We start from the raw sequence: 20,597 nt of genomic DNA, 5'->3' as shown, positions 1-20,597 counted from the left end.
CTTTTCCAACCTGAATGATTCTATGAGTCTAAGGATGTCCTAAGATTGTGAACTTGAAGTAGAGTTTTGTATTTATCGTGGAGGCTAAATTAGAACTTGTTGGTTTGAGTGGGAGATGCTCCATGGATCCTAGTATATTTTGCATGAAGCCCATTTTATTCTGTTCTGTAAAATAATCAATCCTAATCCTGCAAGAATTGCTATTATTGTGGTCTTTCCCTCTTTAAGCTTTTTATTGTCCTCTGAGATTTTTATAATCCTTTCACAGAATTGCTGCGACAAAGTGAAAAAAATTGTGTAGGATTTGGGTGAGGAAGCATCACCAGTCTTGCCCTTGCTGAAGTTAACCAAACAACACAGCCATAGCTGGCTGATCTTCAAACTGAGCAAAGGTAATATGTGGTCTGTTTGGACATTCGTGGTTAGTTGGGCTGTCTTGTTGCCGAAATCAGAAGAGGTTTGTTGCATCATGGTATTACTGGCACTGCATGGGATTCAGTAGAGGACTTTACAAAGCACGTTGCAGGGAATTGAAATAAACAAAACGTTCTGTTTCAGAATGTGCACAGCTAAGATAAAGCCTGTAGACGGAGAGATGTGAATGTCATGTTGTTCTAAAAAGTCAAGGGAGAATTTTGCTCTTTCAACTGATTCAGCCAACATCTGCTCTAGCAAAGGTATTCTTGCTCTTTACTGCTCACTGCCATGGCAACTCTTGATGTGGGCAGAATCTCTCAAGTGTCTGAGAGCCACACACAACACTCCCCAGTAACAGTAAAGCTTATTACAGAGCTCACAGCGGCAGCACATTATCCTCAATTGCCACACACAAACTATACCCAATATACGAACATTTAAGGAGAGGTGACTCATTAGGAAGATTTAATTATGCTTAACATCCGTTCTGGGACACTTTCAAGTACTACTCTACTGTGGTCTTCATAAATATATGTTCATTTCAAACAAATCCTACTTGATAAAAAATTGTAATATTTGTGTAAGATACAGCAAAGTGTTAAACACATCATGCATTTTACAAATACCTGTAAGGTCCAGCTGATGTACTCAGGCTTTTTACTCCTCAGGAGTCACAGATGGTGACAGATAGGCTGTATCAACCTTTCTTAGGCTAGTACTTGCTTTGGAAAAGCCAGTAGATTTCACAGCAGTGGAATAGAGTCACACAGAAAGGGCAAATGAATGACTTAATTTTTCAGATATTAACTCTTCGATTATGCTACCTAAATGTTTATTGCAAGAATGTGTGTCTTCCAGCAGGTGAACATTGCTGGATCCCACTAGGTCCTGCATACACCGTAGCTGAACATCTGGTTATGAGAAACTAAGCTTTAGACAGATTTTTTTCCTGGAATACATGGTGTTGTCTGCATGTTGGTGTTGTACAAACTTATCTGGAGCAAATAACATCAGAAACTTGTGCAAGAGGTCTTAAGTAATCACCTAAGGGGGAGGGAGCATGTTTTGTCTGCAAACAGAAGGGAACGTAATGATTAATCTCAGCTTCACATTAGGGTTTAAATTGCACCAAAAGACTGATGAAGAGCATCCTTTCAGTCAGAGTTCTGCTTCCTTCTCTCCTGAAGATGATATCAATGAGGATCCTCTGTGCGTTGCTGTGCCTTAACATAGCCTGGGTATGAGTTTGCTTACTTGATTCTTTTCATATCTTTCTGTTTTGAAAAGTGAGCATTTATTTAATGTTTATTCATTAGATACACTTTAGCTGTCACCCAGCTCATAAAATTCAATGCATGCATATATGCACAAGTTTGCTGTAACCACTTCCCTGCTTGGGAAAGTAGTTCTTGAGTGGTTACAGTAGTTCTTGAGTGTCCAGCTGTAGTTTTGCCTAATTCAGTTTTGCTGAATCTGCCTGGCTTCAGGAGCAGCAAAGCTTATACATTAGCATGAATTCATAGATTCATAGGTGATGCTGTAAGTCTTAAAGGTGACTGACTGGATGATAGTAGCTCCAGCCAGTCAAAAATGGCTTTCCTCCTACAAATGATGTAAAATACCTTTACTATAAAATACACATTAAAAAACTTAAAGCTAAGTAAGAGTCAATTTTTTGGGAAGGAAAGAAATCTGACTTTCAACTATGCCAATATAAACTTACTGTTTTCTCATCGAGGTCTCAGGCCATAATCTTCTGTTAGATTCTTTATGTTTCTCTTTTTTATTGTTTTTTGAAGAACGTGCATGTTTAAACAAATGACAGGAAATTTAGGACACAGATGGGGCAAAAGAGAAGCAATTGCATTTGGGTTGTCAACGCTGAAAGGGCAACAGGCCACCTAACAAGAAAGTTTTCATTTGTTACTTTTAAAAAGACACTTGGACCAGATCCTCAAGATGAATCAAATCAGTGTGAACTCGCTGATTTCAGTAATGACATTCCAGTTCCCCAGGGCTGAGGTTCTGGCGCTGGAGAGTAGAATTGGGAAAACTTTCTCTGCCTCAGAATTAATCATTGTAATAAATAATCATAATAATTTATATTTTTCAAGCATCAACTATGCTGCTTGAAATGAACTTAAGGTATACAGAGGAATCTAGTCAGACAAAATTACATTTTGAGCCCTAAAATGGGTCTTTCTTTTATGTAATAGAATTATTTTCCAGTTTTTTACTAACACAATAGGAATTCTCACAGAGTTTTGGTTTAGAGTGAACTTGTATGTATGCACTTTTTCTTCTCAGCTTTGAAGAAAATCTCAGTATATTTCTCCACTTTCCATTAACACAGTGAAATCCATCCATCAATGACATTATTTTTATTCTAATGTTAGCATCTTTCTTGCTCTTTATGCCAGGCATAACAGTGCTACAAGCTTACAATTAGCTACCGTGATTAAAAACAAAAACACTAATGGGAAGACTCTCTCCATATGTATCTTTAAGCCAATTTTGTGTAGACTGAGGGCAGTAGAATGAAAACAGAAATTTAGATATATCGCAGCAAATGAAAATAGAACATAGGATTTTTTAACTATTTGCTTCAACTTGCTTCAGTCTAATTTTAAGTTAATTGTATATTTACACACAGAACACAAGATTTCTATTGAATAATGTCATCATAATACATCCTGATCATCACCAGCTCCCTATGTAGCAGCATCAATTTTAAGAGACAAAAAGCTTTATTCTGACAAAATAAACAAAATCATGTCTTGCAAGAAATGTCAGGAATAATTTCTTTGTGCTGTTCAGTGTGATGCTCTCCAGAGGGCCTGTAATTGCCTCATGTCAGCTATGCCACTGAGTATTTGAGGACCTCAGCATTATGGTTCTCTTCTCTTGCCAGATGTTGAGTTAACCTCAGCTTTTTTCTCCTGGCAGGCACAAAGTGAAGGATCTGGCTTTGAACAGCTGGGTGGAGCACTGCGTGGTCCCAGGGTTGTGGAGCACAATACTCAGACCACCTGCCAATATGAGAAGAACTGGCCCCTCTGTGCGAATGATGACTGGGTGAGCAATGATCTCTAGGGGAGAACATGGGGCCCATCAGTAGGGCCCTCATGGACCTCATACAGACCACTACAATGGGTGCTGTACAGACAGCACATGGTTGGACTGTAGGACTGAGAGAGGACAGGTAACCCTTCACATTGGGGCAGACAGGAGACATGTGCAGGAAAGAAAGAAAGAAAAAATGTGAGGAGAACAAGTATGAATGAGAATGAGTATGCATGAGAATGAATGAGAGGATGAAGTATGAGTATGAAGGAGAATGAGTATGCAGAGGTTAAAAGGAAGTGAGTCTGGAAAAGTAAGATGAAATAGAAAGTTGCTGTTCCTAGAAAAAAATAAAAATGGATCTTTTGTTTAGAGTTTTGATACTGCCGCTTCTGGGATTAGTAAGAGAAGGGCACCAGGAAGAAAGATATGTGACAAAGAAATACCTAGAAATAACTTACACTTCTTAACTACACTTCTTTTTAGGAAGTCAGATGACAAAATATTTGATAAAAGATTCATAATGATGACTGAATATCTTTGTACATAAACTGTTAATTTGTGTCTCTCTTACCTCTTGCGTTTCAGCCCATCGCTGTGGTACATTTATTTTATGAAATCTTGGCAAAGAGCTTTAGTCTCTAAGAACATCAAGCTTTTCTGAGGGAAATTTCACTTAAATAAGTTGGCCTCTTACTCATGCTGGACAATAGACTTCTTGCAGCAGCCCTTTGGCAAATATCTATATCTATATAAAAAAAATTCACCCCTGACAAACAGAGGAGATACAATTAGGGGTTTACTTATTCTTCATCACCTAGTGATGGCAGGTTTCCGAGGATGTGCTTCACTGAATTCATCCCAGCAATGCCAGAGGCATAGGAGGCAAAGGGTCCATATGCAGGTGGCTTGCTCCAAGTCATGCAAGTCTTTGGTGAAGTCATTGGATGAAAAGAACAGACATCTGAAGAGAACATGCAGAATCTTGCCCTATGTTTTTTTTCCTCATCTGTTCTCAGTGTTGGCCAAAAGTCTGCAAATATAATGTTAAAAAAAGGTTTACTCATGAAGATTCTAACACATTTATTTCCCTCCTCCAATTTTAGGGTGCAAACTGCCCATCAGGCTGCAGAATGCAAGGACTGATTGATGAAACAGACCGTGATTATAATCGTAGAATAGACAAAATCAAGAAACTGCTAGCAGATAATCAAGACAACTATAAAACATCCAATCGGATAGTTGTGGAAACCATAAATGAAATAAAACCAAATCTGGACAACGCTCAGCGTGAGTGTCACACCCAGTTTTGTAATTCATTGCTGAATTTTGAGGTTTTCTCGTGCCTAAGCAATGTGCAGTGAAAACAGATGCTGCAATGGGCCTTATTGTCGAGAGCCGGAATATACATAGTAATACAAGACTCTCAACTGATAATTAGTAAAAACTAATTTAATTTTTACCTGCTCCATACTGTGAGAAATATGCTCTTAATTATATGGTTTAATTACATGTTTTGAAATATGCTGCTCTTTTAGGAAAGAAAATCACATGTGCATAGTTGACTGTGAGGCATTTCTGTTTCAGAGCTTGATGAGGATTACGATCGCGTGTCAGGAGAACTAAGGCAGAGAATTGTGACATTAAAGCAGAGAGTTGTCACTCAAGTAAACAGAATTAAAGCTCTGCAGAGCAGCATCCAGGAACAGGTGGTGGAGATGAAGCGTTTGGAGGTAGGTAGCTGCTATGTAATTTCCATTTTTTTCAGGGCTTAGCCACAGAAAGAGGATCTATCTATTATTATTGCACATGGTGAGCAGTGCTACCTTTGGAAGAAAACACTATGCAACTCTCACAGGATCTGGCTTGCTGAAACAAACTCCCCAATGAACTGCTTTCAGTGCAGCTTGGTTTTCTTTTCCTGCTGGGGAGGAACCAGTGTGAGAACTCCTGGTCCCTTCTGCTCTCAGACAGGCAACAAGGATGTTATATCTGGTGATGGCTGGCTCTGTGGGAGATGTTTCTCCTCCTTATAAGCAGTTGCTGTGCTGCTACAATGAGGGGTACATGCCCTGTCCCTCCCTGGTGCTGCCACCGCTGCCCATGGGCAGTGCTGGTATTAGAGGCCATGTTCCCAGGCTGCAGCCAATTCTTCTGATGGTAATGCAAGGAAAAGTCCTGACACAAACAGTGTCCGGTTTTGCTCAGTACCCCATTTTGGTCCCTGGATGAGAGATCTAGGCCTTTGGATCATTTGGGAAAGCAGTAGTAACCCCAGGATGGCAGGCCTCACCGCAGACATGTCCAGCATCTTCCCCTCTCCTTGGAGGACTCGTTTCTGTCCCAGTCTCCAGGGAGTGTTCCCAGCTCTGCAGCACTCCCTCCACACCCAGGAAGGCATCCCTGTGCTCAGAGAATAAAGCGAGCAGAGACTGGGAACGTGCTATGACATACTTCTCCATGGAGCTCATGTGCACTGTGCTATTGCACATGTCATATTTACAATGAAAATAAACTCAGGGATTACTTCAAAATTGAGCTTTGGAAAAGTTCAGGTGTAGGTGGGAGGTACCAGCACCGTTCTCACCTTTCCCCAGTCCAGTTAGATCATACATTTGCTTGAAAAACTTAAGAAAGCTCCCTAACCAAATTATTTATCTCTTTCTATGTAGGTGGACATTGATATTAAGATACGAGCTTGCAAAGGAACCTGTGCTAGAGGTTTTGATTACCAGGTGGACAAAGAAAGCTACAACAATATCCAGAAGCAGCTTACCCAAGCCAGCTCCATCAACTTGCACCCAGAGCTTCAAACAGCCACCTTGAGCACACTGAAAATGAGGCCACTTAAAGACTCAAATGTTCCTGAGCATTTTAAGCATAAGCCTCTACCAGAAATGCAAGCTCTGAACATAATTAATAACATCAGGCAGATGCAAGCTGTATTAGAAGGATCAGCAAAAGACGCAAAACCCTCCCCAGGGGAGAGCAGGTATCCTCTGGAAGAATCAAGGGGGGATAGACCTTCACACAGCAGCAAATTAGTTCCTCCCACTCATGGGAGAGAACTCCCTAGTCTGGTAGACAAAACCTCCTCCACTGTTCGTAGATGCACCAAAACTACCACCAAGAAAGTTATTACTGGCCCTGATGGCCCTAGAGAAGAAGTAGTTGAAAAACTGGTTTCTTCTGATGGCTCAGACTGCTCCTATTTACAAGGAGCAGGAAATGCTGGAGGTGAAGGGACCGTGTACCATGTTGGTGGGATAGGTGACTTCCACAAGCTAGAGACCTTATTCCCTGAGCTAGAATCGTTTTTTACCCCTGACTCTCCATCCACTGCTAATAGGCACTCAGGTGCATCTAGCGTCCATGTAACAGGCAGTAGCCGCTTAGGTAGTGAAGTAGCCAGCCATCCAGGGAAAATCAAATTTACAGACTTAGGAGAGGAGGAAGAAGATGACTTTGGAGGACTTCATCCATCTGGATTCCCATCTGGTAGTGCGAGTCACACCAAGACTGTAGTGACCAGCGCCTCTTCTAGTTTCAACAAGGGAGGCTCCACTTTCGAAACCAAATCACTAAAGACCCGTGAAATAACTGAGCAGCTAGGTGGGGTGCAACATGATCAGAGTGCAGAGGATACCCCAGACTTTCAGGCACGCAGCTTCAGATCGTCACGAGTGAAGCAAAGGACAGCCAGCACTGGGAAAGGTACACGGGCACCACAGAAATAGTTACTGAGGTAGTGGAGACAAACTCCATAAGCAAATTGGCACATTGATTTTAGATACTGCAGTGCAACAGTGTGATGATAAAATGAGAGCACTGTGTCTGTTTGTTGCCACCTCAGGAAAAAAAAAAAAAGGAACATATTTCATTAATACTCGGGTATAACATAGACAATTCACAATTTAAGAAGTACATAAAGTTTTCTTTTCTGAATTCTTTTTAATGTTGCCTGTCACTACACTTAGTGTAATCCAAGATGTGTTTAACAATTTTCCTCAGAGCTATTGGTAGTTGGATTCCTCTGAACCTTTTATTAAAGTTTGCTGATAACTCCTGTCAAACCAGATCAACTTTTTTTTTTAGACTGTGATGATATCCGCCAGAAACACACTTTTGGTGCCAAAAGTGGCATTTTCAAAATCCAGCCAGCGGGATCCAATAAGGTTTTGTCAGTTTATTGCGACCAAGAGACCACTTTGGGAGGATGGCTATTGATCCAACAGAGAATGGATGGATCAGTGAATTTTAACCGGACCTGGCAAGACTACAAGAGAGGTTTCGGCAGCGTGGATGGCAGAGGGCAAGGAGAGTTCTGGCTGGGCAATGAAAACATACACTTGCTGACTCAGAACGACACCCTCCTTCGGGTAGAGTTAGAGGACTGGGATGGAAATGCTGTGTATGCAGAATATATCATACAGGTAGGGTCTGAAGCAGAAGGGTACGCCCTGGCCGTGTCCTCCTACGAGGGGACTGCCGGGGATGCGCTGATTGCCGGCTGGCTGGAAGAGGGCACTGAATACACCTCCCATGACCAGATGCAGTTCAGCACCTTTGACCAGGACCAGGACCGGTGGGAGGAGAGCTGTGCGGAGATGTACGGAGGTGGCTGGTGGTACAATAGCTGCCAGGCAGCCAACCTCAATGGCATTTACTACCTGGGGGGCCACTACGACCCCAGGTACAATGTGCCTTATGAGATAGAAAATGGTGTGGTCTGGCTGCCGTTCAGAGCCTCTGACTATTCCCTTAAAACTGTTAGAATGAAAATCAGGCCCATAGAAACCCTGTAGAAAGACAGGCTTTTAATACATGTATTACAACTACAGGTTGAAAAGTGTTTTTTTATATGTATGTGTATGATGTACCTTTACTCTCTGAATTTCAACGCAATTGGGCACACGTGTGGCTTAAAAAATAAACACTGATTAATTATCAAAAGAATAGTTCTTTCATCTTATTTATAAATGACAAGACTTTTCAAGGAAATACTGATTTTAAACTCCGCTTTATATAAACTTTTTCTATGTCTTTGTCTATGTCTACGTTCTTGGCAGCTGTCATGGTTTGAGCTGGCCAGCCCCACAAACAACAAAGAACCACACAGTCAGTCCTTTACTCTTCCCCCACCCCTGCCTCCACAGGGATGTGGAGGGATAAAATTCAACCAAAAAGCCTCAAGGATTGAGATTAAGGACAGGGAGGATTCACGTACCACTTATGATGAAGGATAAAAACCAGAGTAGGCTTGGGAAGAAAACAAATTTAATTTATCACCACCATCTGTGGAGTAGAATAGTGAGAGGAATACATAGATAAACACAACTCAATCTCATATACACTCCCCCCACCCTCGTCACATCTCTCCAGCTACCTTCACCCCTGCAGCGCTGCAAGGCAGGGCAGGGGGTGGGGGATGTGGTCTGTCCAGCCACTACTGACTGTGTTTGGCAGCTCTTCCTTCTTGGGGAAAAGGGCTCCACGCAATGTTCCCTATCTGCTGCATGGTGTCCATCTCATGGGAGGCAACCCTCTTCCTCCTCATGAGTTCATCGCACTCGGGGTCATGGATCACTTTGAGCACATCCTCTGCCTCTGCGCAGTCTTTCTCCCCCCTGGCATAGGGTTCTCCACATATCACCACATCCTGGATGTTCTCGCCACTGTCAAATCCCTCAGGTCGCAGGCAATCATCTCCCTGCCATCACACTCACCACAGGGCTCCAGGAAAACTCTCTGCCCTGGTGCCTTTTCCCCTGCTTTCCTCACTGACCACATTGCTTTGCTTGCCTCTCACCTGCCCCTCCTCCAACAGAAAAACTCCCAAATATGACAGGACAGACCAAGGGTAGACAAGATAACCAAACAAAAGAGAAAAGGAAACTGGTTCAATAGGGTTGCGTCTTAAATATATTGATTGCAGAGGCTCTTATTGGCATCGCCTTAGGCAGAGGTAGGTCTGATTTCTACCTAGGGCTGAGGGAGGCTCTCAAAATTGCAGAAGGGTCATTCCCCACAGCTCTCCCTCCACGTCTGAAAACCCAGCCAGACTCAAACCCATGACAGGCAACTCACATCTTGACTGGAGATGAAAATGTTTATAATCTGAATTATTAACTTTGTTTAAGTGTTAAGTAAATGAATTTAGAAGTTCACCATGAACTCCTGCCTCCACTAACATGAACCATAACATGATTGAGTTTGACAGTCATACTTCTGGGCCGTTTCCTCTCATTTCCATTTCAAGGAGAGCACAACAGCAGTAGGAGTCAGTTCTCAGGCTAAGCCGTGGGTGGTTTGGGTTCTCACTTTTGCCACACTACATGGAGTACCCTTTGATAAATGATGCATGCACTTTAGGACTGACTTTTAAGAATCTCCAACCTTTGGTTTTACAAATACCAACGTAGACCTTCTGTCCGTTGATGAATTCTAGGTAGTTTACTATTCATCCTGTACCTTCAAAATAAGACAGTTCATGATAACTCATCAAAATACAACTCTCAAAACAGGTGTTTGTTTTCTAGTGACCATGAAAACGTTATAACTTTAACCAGCATGAGCAAGATGAGGAACACCTAGATGGCTATAGTGTGTATTACCTTGGTTTATAATGTTTCTCAGCTTATGTCAATCAAGCAAGGATTCTTCTACACATAAGGGGTAAATCAGCAACTTGCTGACTGTGTGCTAAGGATTTTTTAGCAAAAAGCTGTCTGCATGGAAAAACAGTTATATTCGTTACACAATTACACAAGAACATGCCGTGTTTATCTTTATACTTTATGACATAAACCTACACAAGTGTTTAACATTTCTGTGCTTCCACTGAGAAACAAGCACAAGCAAAATTCTTTGCCTCCAATCTCATCACCCAGCCTACTTCATATAATTTAATAAGATCACTAAATACTGGCAAAGCAGTTTACTTTTAGCCTTTTTTTCAGTGCTCCTCAAACACAGGTCTAACCTTTTTGGAGAGTTTGCTGAAGAGCAAGGACATCTTTCCAGCCATATGCAGAGACACATCTGCACTTCTGGAAGAGAGGCTTCTGCTTTACGCCATGTGTTTTTGCTCCCTAGCCTCAGTGGAAGCCTGCCTCTGGGAGGAATATTTGTGCTCATGCAGTGAGATGCTGCCATAATGTCTCCTCCTTGTCCTCCACAGACTAAAACAACACAAGAGGTTTCAGATGGGACTTGTCTACCATTAGTGATCCAAATGCCTTCCTTTATGGAGCAAGGAAGTGCCCCTCTGACAGATATTCATCCTGCCTACCAAGGTTGGGAAGTCCTGTCTTTGGGATAACCTCTGCTCCTGGTTACAGAAGGAGTCTAGACCACTAGCTTTGACAAAATACTCAACCTTCACCTATCCTATGACTGGAGTCACTAACTGCCCTAGTCCCCTAGTGATTGTGTAGAAGACATACCAGCCAGGTCTTCTAATGCTGTATTTTATTCTATGACAAAAGGATGTGGGATGGTGGAATGGATATTAAGAGGTACAGTATGTGAGCCAGGTCACAGGAAAGTACATATTTTATCCATAATACAGGATTTGAACTGACTAGTAACCTGCCCATTTGTTAGATACTGTATTTCACTTTATTCCTTCTCAACTTGTTATGGTTGAGAAGGAATACAACAGGTAGTTACAGTTACCTTTATAGTAAAGAAAGAAAATGTCTGACGCTTATTTAACGAATGCATTTCCCTCTCCCCATATAATGTATAAATACTTGAGAACCATGTGAAGGAAACTTTAGGTTTAAGGCTTTATTTAATTTTAATAAAACATTTTAAAATATTTTTCTCCCTCTTCAAGTGTGGTATAGAAGTCTTCTGTAAAAGGGTGAAACAAGCCAGGTTTTGGCTGTGGGGTTTTTTTTGTTTTGTCTTTGTTATCGATGTTAATCTGTACCAGTTCTGTCTTGTGGACAAATAACAAATGGAACAAAATACAGTTGTGAGTTATTTTCATTGGTCAGATTTCGATTTACAGTTGATGTGGTTTTTCACTTTAGGTCACAATATGCTTGTACATATGTATTTGGCTCTCATATGCAAAGACAATCCTGACTACTATGGCTAAAAATATAACCATGTACAAATATTAAAAGAAAATCCCTAATTCTGTACATTTTGATAGTGGTTAATGTGGGAAATATGGCCTGATTTTCATGCTCATCTTCTTCAATGAATACCACGACCCTTTCCAATTCATCCATACAATGCCATCATCTGTACCATGTTTTGCCATATCCCAGCTGTAGGTCCCTCCCCAGTAATATCTGCCATTGGGATTGGCTGAGTGGCAGCGGTTGTACCACCATCCACCACCATCTTCTCTGGAGCACTGTTTTCTTGGATCTGCTGTTAACCTGATAAGGAGGAAAAAAAAAAAAAATACATATTGAGAGTGACAGATGAACTGTAAGCAAACAAATCAACAAAGTACGTATGCCTGACCCCATACTGAAATTTTGAAACTACACTGGACATTTAAAATCTCTGAATTTTCTGTAAAAGATTGGCCATGACAAGCATATGCTACACAGTGCACTTGGAAGGTGAAACAGCTAAGAAAAAAAATGTTACATTTTAGCTGCATCTCTTTGGGAATACCATTTTAGTTTACTGATGGATAACTACAATTACTTCCAGTTCATAATGATAATTGCAGTGTTAATGCAATTTAAAGATATAAATCAATAAGAAATGTATGTCTTCCCCAATCTAAACAATTCCTTTATTCATGAATATGTAATCAGGTATTGAGACATAGCACATAGCTTAGACACGCAGTGCTGAATTATGGACTTTAAAACTGAGCTCCTGTCTTCTGAGTAGGCAGAACTTTGGTATTTTTAAATATGCCCTTTAAAATGCTACCCATCTCTTTCCTGATGACCCGGCATGTGTTACTGGAGTGAGCGCCAATATTCCTACTTAAGCAAGACGGTGTCCTCAGCACTGCCACCATCAGTGCCACCATCATCTGACAATGAATGTATTGCATCCAGATTTGCTGGTTTGCCTATGGTGATGTCATTCATGGAGTGCTTGCTTCTCAGTTGATTGTGGAGCAGCACTGAACCAATATATAGTTTTACCTGCCCTTGGCTTAAACAGAGGAACGGTGCTGACATTCAGTTGGTAGCTTGCAGGGATAAGACATATTTTAAGTTACTATGAAATGCTGTGAAAACTAACAGCAATTTAGAGAAATAGTCTATGTTCAGCTCTACTTTAATCTCTTGCTTTTGTTTTAAATGTCTAATGCAAATACATACCATCCGTCATTGTCTCTGTCATAAGTACTGAAGAACATGCCGTTGTGAATTGTCATCGTCCTGTTTTCCCCGTGCAGCTGTGAAGCTCCTTCCATCAGGGCATTGCCTGCAGTGCCTTTGTAGTTACTAACTGAAAGCTGATACTTGTTTCCTTCATTCTGTATGGTGAAACCTCCATAATGAGCTGATACTTTATCACCATTCCAGTCCTCCATTTCAATTAAAACTTCAGTGGGCCCAATTTTGGTAAGCTGGCTAATCTTGTCATTTCCAAGCCAATATTCACCTGAGAAGCAATAAGTGAGAGCTCTGTGAAATAAACTTCAAAGTATACTTCAAGGCAACTTTATGATCTACCTACAGATCTGCTGAAGTGGAGTAATCAATCTGAAATAAATCAAAGAGCTCCAAGAAATATGAGAAAACAGTCTCAGTAAGAAGAGCTCTTCTTGTTTCATGCTCAGTGTTTTACCTGGTGTGTCACAGTAGTTCTTCCCTCCACTCTTTGCAATATTTCCAAATCCTTTTTTATAATAATCCCATACTCTTCCAAAATCAACACTGCCATCCTGGCGGTTCTGAATCAAAGTCCAGCCTGCAGGAACAACAGCATTTAGATTAAATTGCCATTAAGAAAGGAGCATGAAACATTAAGATACACCCTTTTTATCTTCATCTCAAGACGAGCAGAGCATATGGCTCTTTTGCAGCAGGTCTGAGTTTTCACTGCTTACAAGCTTGGCTTTGCTGTTTTTACTCACACTTGAGTAGCACCTTGCTTCATAAGGAAAGGTGGAAAAAGCAAAACTTGAAGGACTGCCCCAGTCTTCTGATCAGTGCATAGTAGCAGGGTAAGAAATGAGCCAGGCTGTTCTTGTCTGCCCACCCATACGTTGTCAATTCCAATCATAGTAAGATATTTTTTTTATTTACCAACCCTATCTCAGCAATTTATTTTCAGTTTCACTGTCATCTGAAGATGACCAACAAGGCTTTTCTGAATGAGTCAGTCAGGCTTAATTCTCAAGTAATCACAAAAGTTGTAAGTCCGTTTTAGTTTGTATAAAATGAAAATCACCAATATGTTTTTGTAGCATTCATATTAATTAATATTTTAATAATATAGTTATTTCACACTAACCTCCATTATCTGTTTCCATGTCACAGTATACTCTGTATGGTTTGATGAATGGATCTGGCTGGATGAGGTACATTTCAGATGTCTCACCTCCCTTTCTGATAATATCCTCACATTCTGCAAGAATCAGCCATAGAATGTGTTACTGAAAGAGCTGCAAATTTCTTCAACAATATTCTTAGCCTTTGGCTTGCTGATCATAAGAGAGCAATCTTTTTAAAAAAAAATATATATATATATTTCTACTTTAATTTTGATTTCTGTGATACATTATGTGAAAGAATCAGGGAAGAAAGAACGGTGCACCTGCATTCCTCTACTTTTCCAAAAAAGAACTTCTGAAAGTTCAACTGAGTGATGGATGGCTGTATACTTTCCAACAACTTTTTGAAATAGAGGAAAAAAAAAAAAGAAAAAAAGTTTCGGAAAGAAGAACCTTTCTTGACTGAAAAAACCCCAAGGAAACGACTGTGATAGTCACAAGTGTATCCCCTCCACCTTACAAAGACCCTGACACACATGTTTCTCTTAAATGTTACTGGTCATGAATGGTGACTGATACTGGGTAAGACTGATACTGGATAAGAGAACCTTATTTTTTTCCTTCAGAATCAGTTTCCGTCTTTTCTACCCTAATCAATAACACAGGCTACAGAGGCACGTTGAGACCAATTGAATGATGCATCTATCAATATGCGCAGTGACAAAAACAGGAGAAGAGATGCCATTATAGTTGAATGAGTACCTTTGCCTGAAACCACTGGAATATTACAGGAAACAACACACGGGGAACGGCAGTAGTCCACCTGGGTTGCAATGGCATTTTCCAGTTTTTGGATCTTTTTGTGTAAAGAATCCACAACTGCACGAAGGACCCTGAGGCTAGATGGGATGCTATTGTCCAGATTATCCTTTATATAATTATAATGCAATTCCACTTCTGTGTTGAACTGAGAAAATACATCATCATTGTCTACAAAAGCAAAGAAATGAAAAGCAGATTAGTTTTCAAGATGTTTTACAGTTATGAAATATGGAAGAGCAATCTGTAAGCACAATTTGGGAAGCCACTTCTCTCCTTAGCAGGGAGGAAGGATGGGTGTTTCTTTTGCTTACTTCTCCACAGTGTGCAAAGGCTAGGCGGAGATTCTTAGGAAAGTGGTACATGCGTATTATTTCTTTGCTAGCTAGTAGCTTTATCAGTTGGGCTATATTCTACCAAAGAAATATAACTAACTTCTTTCCAGTAAGCCATGGTGCCAAAGTCAGGAGCTGGGCATAATGGAATCAGACAGATATAGGAAAGTAGGTAAGGGGGGAAACACATGACCCTTATGTTTAGAGTCCTCATATGAATCTTACGTTAGTATAAGATCCATTATTTTGCCTCTCTCAAGAGTAATTTAAGAGGACATGGTCATGGAACCCTACTTTGCTAGATATTCCACTATATTTTTAAAGAAGTCTCATTAAGAAGTAATAGTAGCAATATCAACAGAGTGACAATACCGTTTACACTAGTAATTCACAGAAATAGCATACCTTTTCTTTGTTTTTGCCTCTTTGCCAATTTATCATCTAGAACAGTCACATATTCATAGAAAGTTGTAGAGTCTTCATGCAGCTTGCTCACTTTTTCCTTTAGACCCCAAACAACTCCCTTCACACTTTTTTCCTGTTTTACTAGTGCAGTTTGCAGCTCACATCCAGTTGGGCACAGCACTCCCTTAAAAAACACAAACCAAACAAAAAAAAAGGGCTGTGAATAAAAGTCAAGAAAAAAGCTTCTAATCCCATCAGTGAATGACCATACCTCTGAACACACTGAATAGTTAGTAATGTGGGACCAGATTTTTAAAACATTTCTACAAAGAAGCTTTGGTCTGAAAGTCAGGAAGGAGCCCTGAGTGCCCCAGGAGGACCCTTTTGTTGGAGTTCTTGGGAAAATCCCTTTCCCTTCACACTTTTTTGGTACGCTATCTGCTTTTCACTTTTCTGCACTGTTAAATGTTCACAGCTTAAGCCATCTGAACTCTGATTAAAGCCTGTCAGGAATTACCCCGTGCCTGCGCATGGCTATATCCACCTTATTTGTTAGCCTCAGAGAATCAGCTGTGCTCTGTACACTTTGTTATGTGCACATCTTGCGAAATGGCCATATGATTCACGAAAAAATTATCATCTCAGGAAGCTCATTGCTTCTGCAACAAGCCCTGTGCCACCAAGGACAGCAGTGTTCTAAAAGGAGGTGGGAAACTCTGAAGTCCCTTTAGAACCAAAATACGCAGGCAGCAGCAGGACTCTACCACAACTGTGTATTCATTAAGCTTTACCAGAATTCATTTTTTGGAAACCTCCACACTCAGATTTGCTCTCAGTCACTAAGATGCACCTTTACCACTTGCATTCTCTGCCAGAGAACCCAGCAGGGAGAGCGTGACAGACTATTGCAAGGCAGCAAGGAGCACGCTAGATAAGAAGATGGTCTGTTGTCAGCTGCCTTGACGGACACCTACCAGCTCATCCAGAGGGTGCTTGCAGCCACCAGCGTCAGGGTAGGTGATTTGTTCTTTTCTGTCCCCTCTCTTCGCCGCCTTTGTGGGCCGGGGCTGGTATCCACCTTTACTGATGGGAGGTGCGACGGGTCGGAGCGTGGGGGTCACTTCCTGCCTTTCCACGGGTCGGTGTCCCCGAATTTTGGGCTTAGGGATCTCATCCTGCAAAATGAAAGCAAGGGGACGCTCTCTGAGTCTGGGACTCCTGCTGTAAAACTGTAAAAATGCTGTAAAAATGCACAGGGTGGAGGCAGCTGTTCAGCACTCTTTAGTAGTATAAACAGCAAGGAAAATCAAGGAATGGAATGAAAAAAGCAATAATGGACATTACTGACATTATATAAAAGCCATTGCTATGCACTCCCTTGCAAGACTTGTCATGCTCCCTCCACTTAGATAAAGACAAACTAAAAAGACTTCAAACCAAAGCAAAACGATACTTCAATAGCTCATTGCAACCAAGAAACAAAGTTTATATTGTTCAGAGCCTCCAAGCACCATGAAACTTGAAGTAGCAGGATCAAAAAAAAAAATAAATTAGACAGTCTTGGGGCTAAGAAGAATATGCAGTATCGTGTTATCAGTGTCCCAGTTTCTCACTGGGCTACAGGAAAATTTGTGAAAATTTTCTCAAAATTGTGAAAATTTTCTCAGAAAATCATCAGGTCTTGGGCCCCATGGCAGCTGTTAACTGATGAAATTAGAAAAAGTGTTCAATAATATCTCTCAGGGCAGGTTTTTAGAGCTCCCTCTGATGTATATGTACCTTATCTCTGCCAGAAATGGAAAAGTTTAAGGGGCTGAGGAAGAAAAACAGGCCTGGTCCCTAAACATTTATTGAAACTAAACCAGATTAATAATAGTTGTTTGAACTACTAAATCAAAATCTTCAGCTATCTCCAATCCCACTCACACTTAGCTACAAATAACAAACAAAACCAGGCAGCATAAAAACCATGAAATTGCTTTAAATTATTTAGCACAGTAATGTTATCAGTAGTCAATGTACAGACAAAAATGCTTAAATTGTGTAACAGAAAAAATGCTTAAATTGTAACAGAAAATAATCTAATTTGTGATTACCTTAATCTATATAATTTTTTCAGGTAGTTTCAAAACATGAAAAAATGTACGGAAATTCTAAATTGTATTTCCCATTAAAATATTTTACTTCAACAGAACAAAATATAGGTTAAATTGCTATTTTAGATTGATCCTCATTTCTTGCTTTTTTGTGTAACAGTTGTTACTCCTCCATTTCTTATGTAAAGCTACATGAACTGACAGTTAATTTTTTCTTTTCTTATGTAAAGCTACATGAACTGACAGTTAATTTTTTCTTTTAATTGCTAACAAATTCATAGAAAAGCTCTTACTGTCTTTGAGACAGGACATGATTAATTACACATTTCTGCTCCTTTGCACCTGATATTAATTGTCTGTAACATCATACACCAACATTGCTAACTTAATGTCCTTAAATAAATTCAGCTAAATAACTAATCTTACCATAATACATTCTTCATTCCCCTCAGAAAAATAAAATACGTCCAAACTCAGAAAATAACGACTGTGCAGTTACATATACACAAAGAAATAATAAGAAGGTTATTTCTTTGAACATTTCAAGTGGAAAAAGAACATGCACTGGATCATTTTTTCCCACAGCTTCTAACTTAGCTGACTCGCATAAGCTGAATAAGTCACACATGCAATTAAATTAAATTAATTATTTCACTACTATTATTAATTATTATTAATAATTATTATCAGTGTTACAACCTCATCATCATAATCAGTGAAGCCCTGGGATTTAATGGAGGAAACACAGAGCAGGAACAGCAGGAGGAGTTTCATGGTGCTGGCTTGCTTGAGAAGCTCAGTGACTTTCTCCCAGCAGCAGCTCTGACAGGGAAAGCTCTTCTCTGTTCCTATATATATAGGCAGCAACCCTCATTTCCCAGCTTGACAGTGATAGGGCCAGCCCTTCTCAGCAATCACAGTGTCTCTGTTAATATTCAACCTTCCTTTTCACTGTGTGCCTCAATACATTTGTTGTTGAGCAACTTCTCTGGACAACTCTTATCTACATGTCCCAGAGACCTCTGTTGATGCTGGCATCAAACAGATGTTTAAATCCTCAAAAGTACCTCCTGATCAGATTACACAAGGTTACCATTTTCTCAAAAATCCCAAGTTTTAAAAAAACAGCTAAGAAGGTGAATATCCAAAGAAAAGAAACATCATCAGATGTCACATTGCGTTTTCTCCTTTTTTTCCCCTCTCTGCTAAAAATATGAATGTTTCTGAAATAGCATAATAAATTTGAATTAAGCTTACATCATACAGTTCGGTACACTCTGCTAAATAGTTCTGATGGTGCCTGAATAGGTATGCAAGTCTCTGTGTCTCTTTAAGTACAAGAGCAAAAAAAAAAGAATGTATTATGTTGATTATCTTAATAATTTTGAATTAAAATCTTAGTTTGATCTGTTTAAAGATCAGATGAATATTGTAAGCATAAACTAAACCTATTACATTACTTTAACAATATGACATTGTAAATGGACCAAACCCCTTTTATAGATTTATTTGATGGTTTCCTGTTTTATACCAAAAATTTCATCTGTCAAATATTATTTAAATATTTTTAAAAATCTTTCAAAAGAAGATTACAGCATTAAGTTATTTGTAATCATTGTGGCATACTTGAACATGCTTTCTGGCATATCACTGCTCTCATATTAGCAGAGTTTTATCATTTCAATGTCTTTACATCCTGTGATTTTCCTGTGCATTATAAATGATCGTAACACACAGAATCAAATAAAATGTGCCACATCAGGGTCAGCACATTTTGCTGAAGTCATTCACACTGATGTCTGAAGACACGAAGAGATGCAGACCGTGGGTTGAGGTTCCACTTCAATGATCAACTTGATGAGAAATTTTATGGTAAGCAAACATGAGAATGGCTAAAATTGCTTGGTTTAGGCCTTTTTCCTGAATTGGTGCTGTTGTCAGAATTCTTGTAAACTATGGAGATTCCCAAAATATGAAAACTGTTTAACCTGGCTGGTTTAATTATTAGACAGCTCGGACCAAAATCAGCTGTGGCTCCAGGAGCTTTCACTCCATTGAATTTGATCACTTCCATGAGGGCATCACCAAAAGTATTAGGTTTGGAAGAACACAAACTTCTCCTTACAGGCATTACAGAAATCTGACTAAGGCCAAAACTGACATCATTAACATGCTATTTCCACTTAAAGATGCTAGCCAAGGTGTTATCACTGATTCTGGACATCTCCCAAACTTAAACGCGGTTTTCCTTCCATGTACCTCAGAGGAAGGTTCAGTCACCCTCATTGTATGTCCAAGGAAGGGACAAAGCGATGCTGAACCCTTGCCCAGGACTTACGGGTGGCTTGTGCTACAGCAGAACTAAACCAAGGTCTCACTAGTTCTGAGCTAGAAACTTACTCTTAAATTATCCTGGCTCAGGCCAAACAAATGGTGATAAAATCTATGATATTCATCCTAAATCCATTTTGAAACCATCACTGTGTTCTGCAGTAACTTACAGTCCCCTTCTTTACTCATCAAGTTCTTGTCACCCCACTATGAAGCAGCGTGGCTGTGTCTGCACAGGGTACATTGGGGACTGGATGATGGAGCCTGCTGCAGAGCCCCAGCACAGGAGAACCCCCAGGCTTCAGATGGGATTTCCCCTTCGAAACTCAGCCTTTGACCCTCTCAGCTCCAGTACTTCTCATTGGCCTCACCGAGAGAGTTGGGTGGTTGCGTCTTGCTGGGGATTTACCAGGAGCAGCACGTGTACGTCACACCGCAGTGGCTCTGGGGCTTTGTGTCGAAAAAGCATGTGCCCCAAGATGGGGATCATGAGACCCCTCGTCTGGCAAGCGGAGGTCTTGTGTTCACTGCAAAGATTTTGCCTGGGGAGTTTTATCTGAAAAAAAATGCTCCAAATCTGGACTCACATACAGAGCAATATATAATGGCAAATGTACACGAATATAGAAAACCATTTTGGCAGCAGAGCTCAACCTACATTAGTGAGGATGCTGCTTGTGAGATGTGAGATTTTTCTCATGC

General features: G+C 40.3%; 2 protein-coding genes across 2 annotated transcripts; one reads left to right on the top strand and one right to left on the bottom strand.

The window, feature by feature from the left end:
- The first annotated feature begins 1,571 nt into the window (after positions 1 to 1,571).
- On the top strand, positions 1,572 to 8,422 carry FGA (fibrinogen alpha chain). The gene is made up of 6 exons (XM_009872207.1): positions 1,572 to 1,655; positions 3,364 to 3,492; positions 4,587 to 4,770; positions 5,068 to 5,213; positions 6,153 to 7,194; positions 7,576 to 8,422. The coding sequence occupies exons 1-6, from the start codon at positions 1,605 to 1,607 to the stop codon at positions 8,283 to 8,285; spliced, it is 2,262 nt and encodes a 753-aa protein (XP_009870509.1). The 5' UTR covers positions 1,572 to 1,604; the 3' UTR covers positions 8,286 to 8,422.
- A 2,983-nt stretch (positions 8,423 to 11,405) lies between these two features.
- FGB (fibrinogen beta chain) lies at positions 11,406 to 18,338 on the bottom strand. The gene is made up of 8 exons (XM_009872205.1): positions 18,264 to 18,338; positions 16,443 to 16,643; positions 15,469 to 15,652; positions 14,672 to 14,899; positions 13,930 to 14,043; positions 13,261 to 13,383; positions 12,789 to 13,074; positions 11,406 to 11,876 (listed from the first exon to the last, which is right to left on the bottom strand). The coding sequence occupies exons 1-8, from the start codon at positions 18,336 to 18,338 to the stop codon at positions 11,648 to 11,650; spliced, it is 1,440 nt and encodes a 479-aa protein (XP_009870507.1). The 3' UTR covers positions 11,406 to 11,647.
- Positions 18,339 to 20,597: the final 2,259 nt, after the last annotated feature.

This window comes from Apaloderma vittatum, unplaced genomic scaffold, assembly GCF_000703405.1.
Source record: "Apaloderma vittatum isolate BGI_N311 unplaced genomic scaffold, ASM70340v1 scaffold23636, whole genome shotgun sequence".
Lineage (NCBI taxonomy): Eukaryota > Metazoa > Chordata > Aves > Trogoniformes > Trogonidae > Apaloderma > Apaloderma vittatum.
The sequence above is the reverse complement of the archived record's forward strand: the minus strand, read 5'-3'. Positions and strand labels throughout refer to the sequence as shown.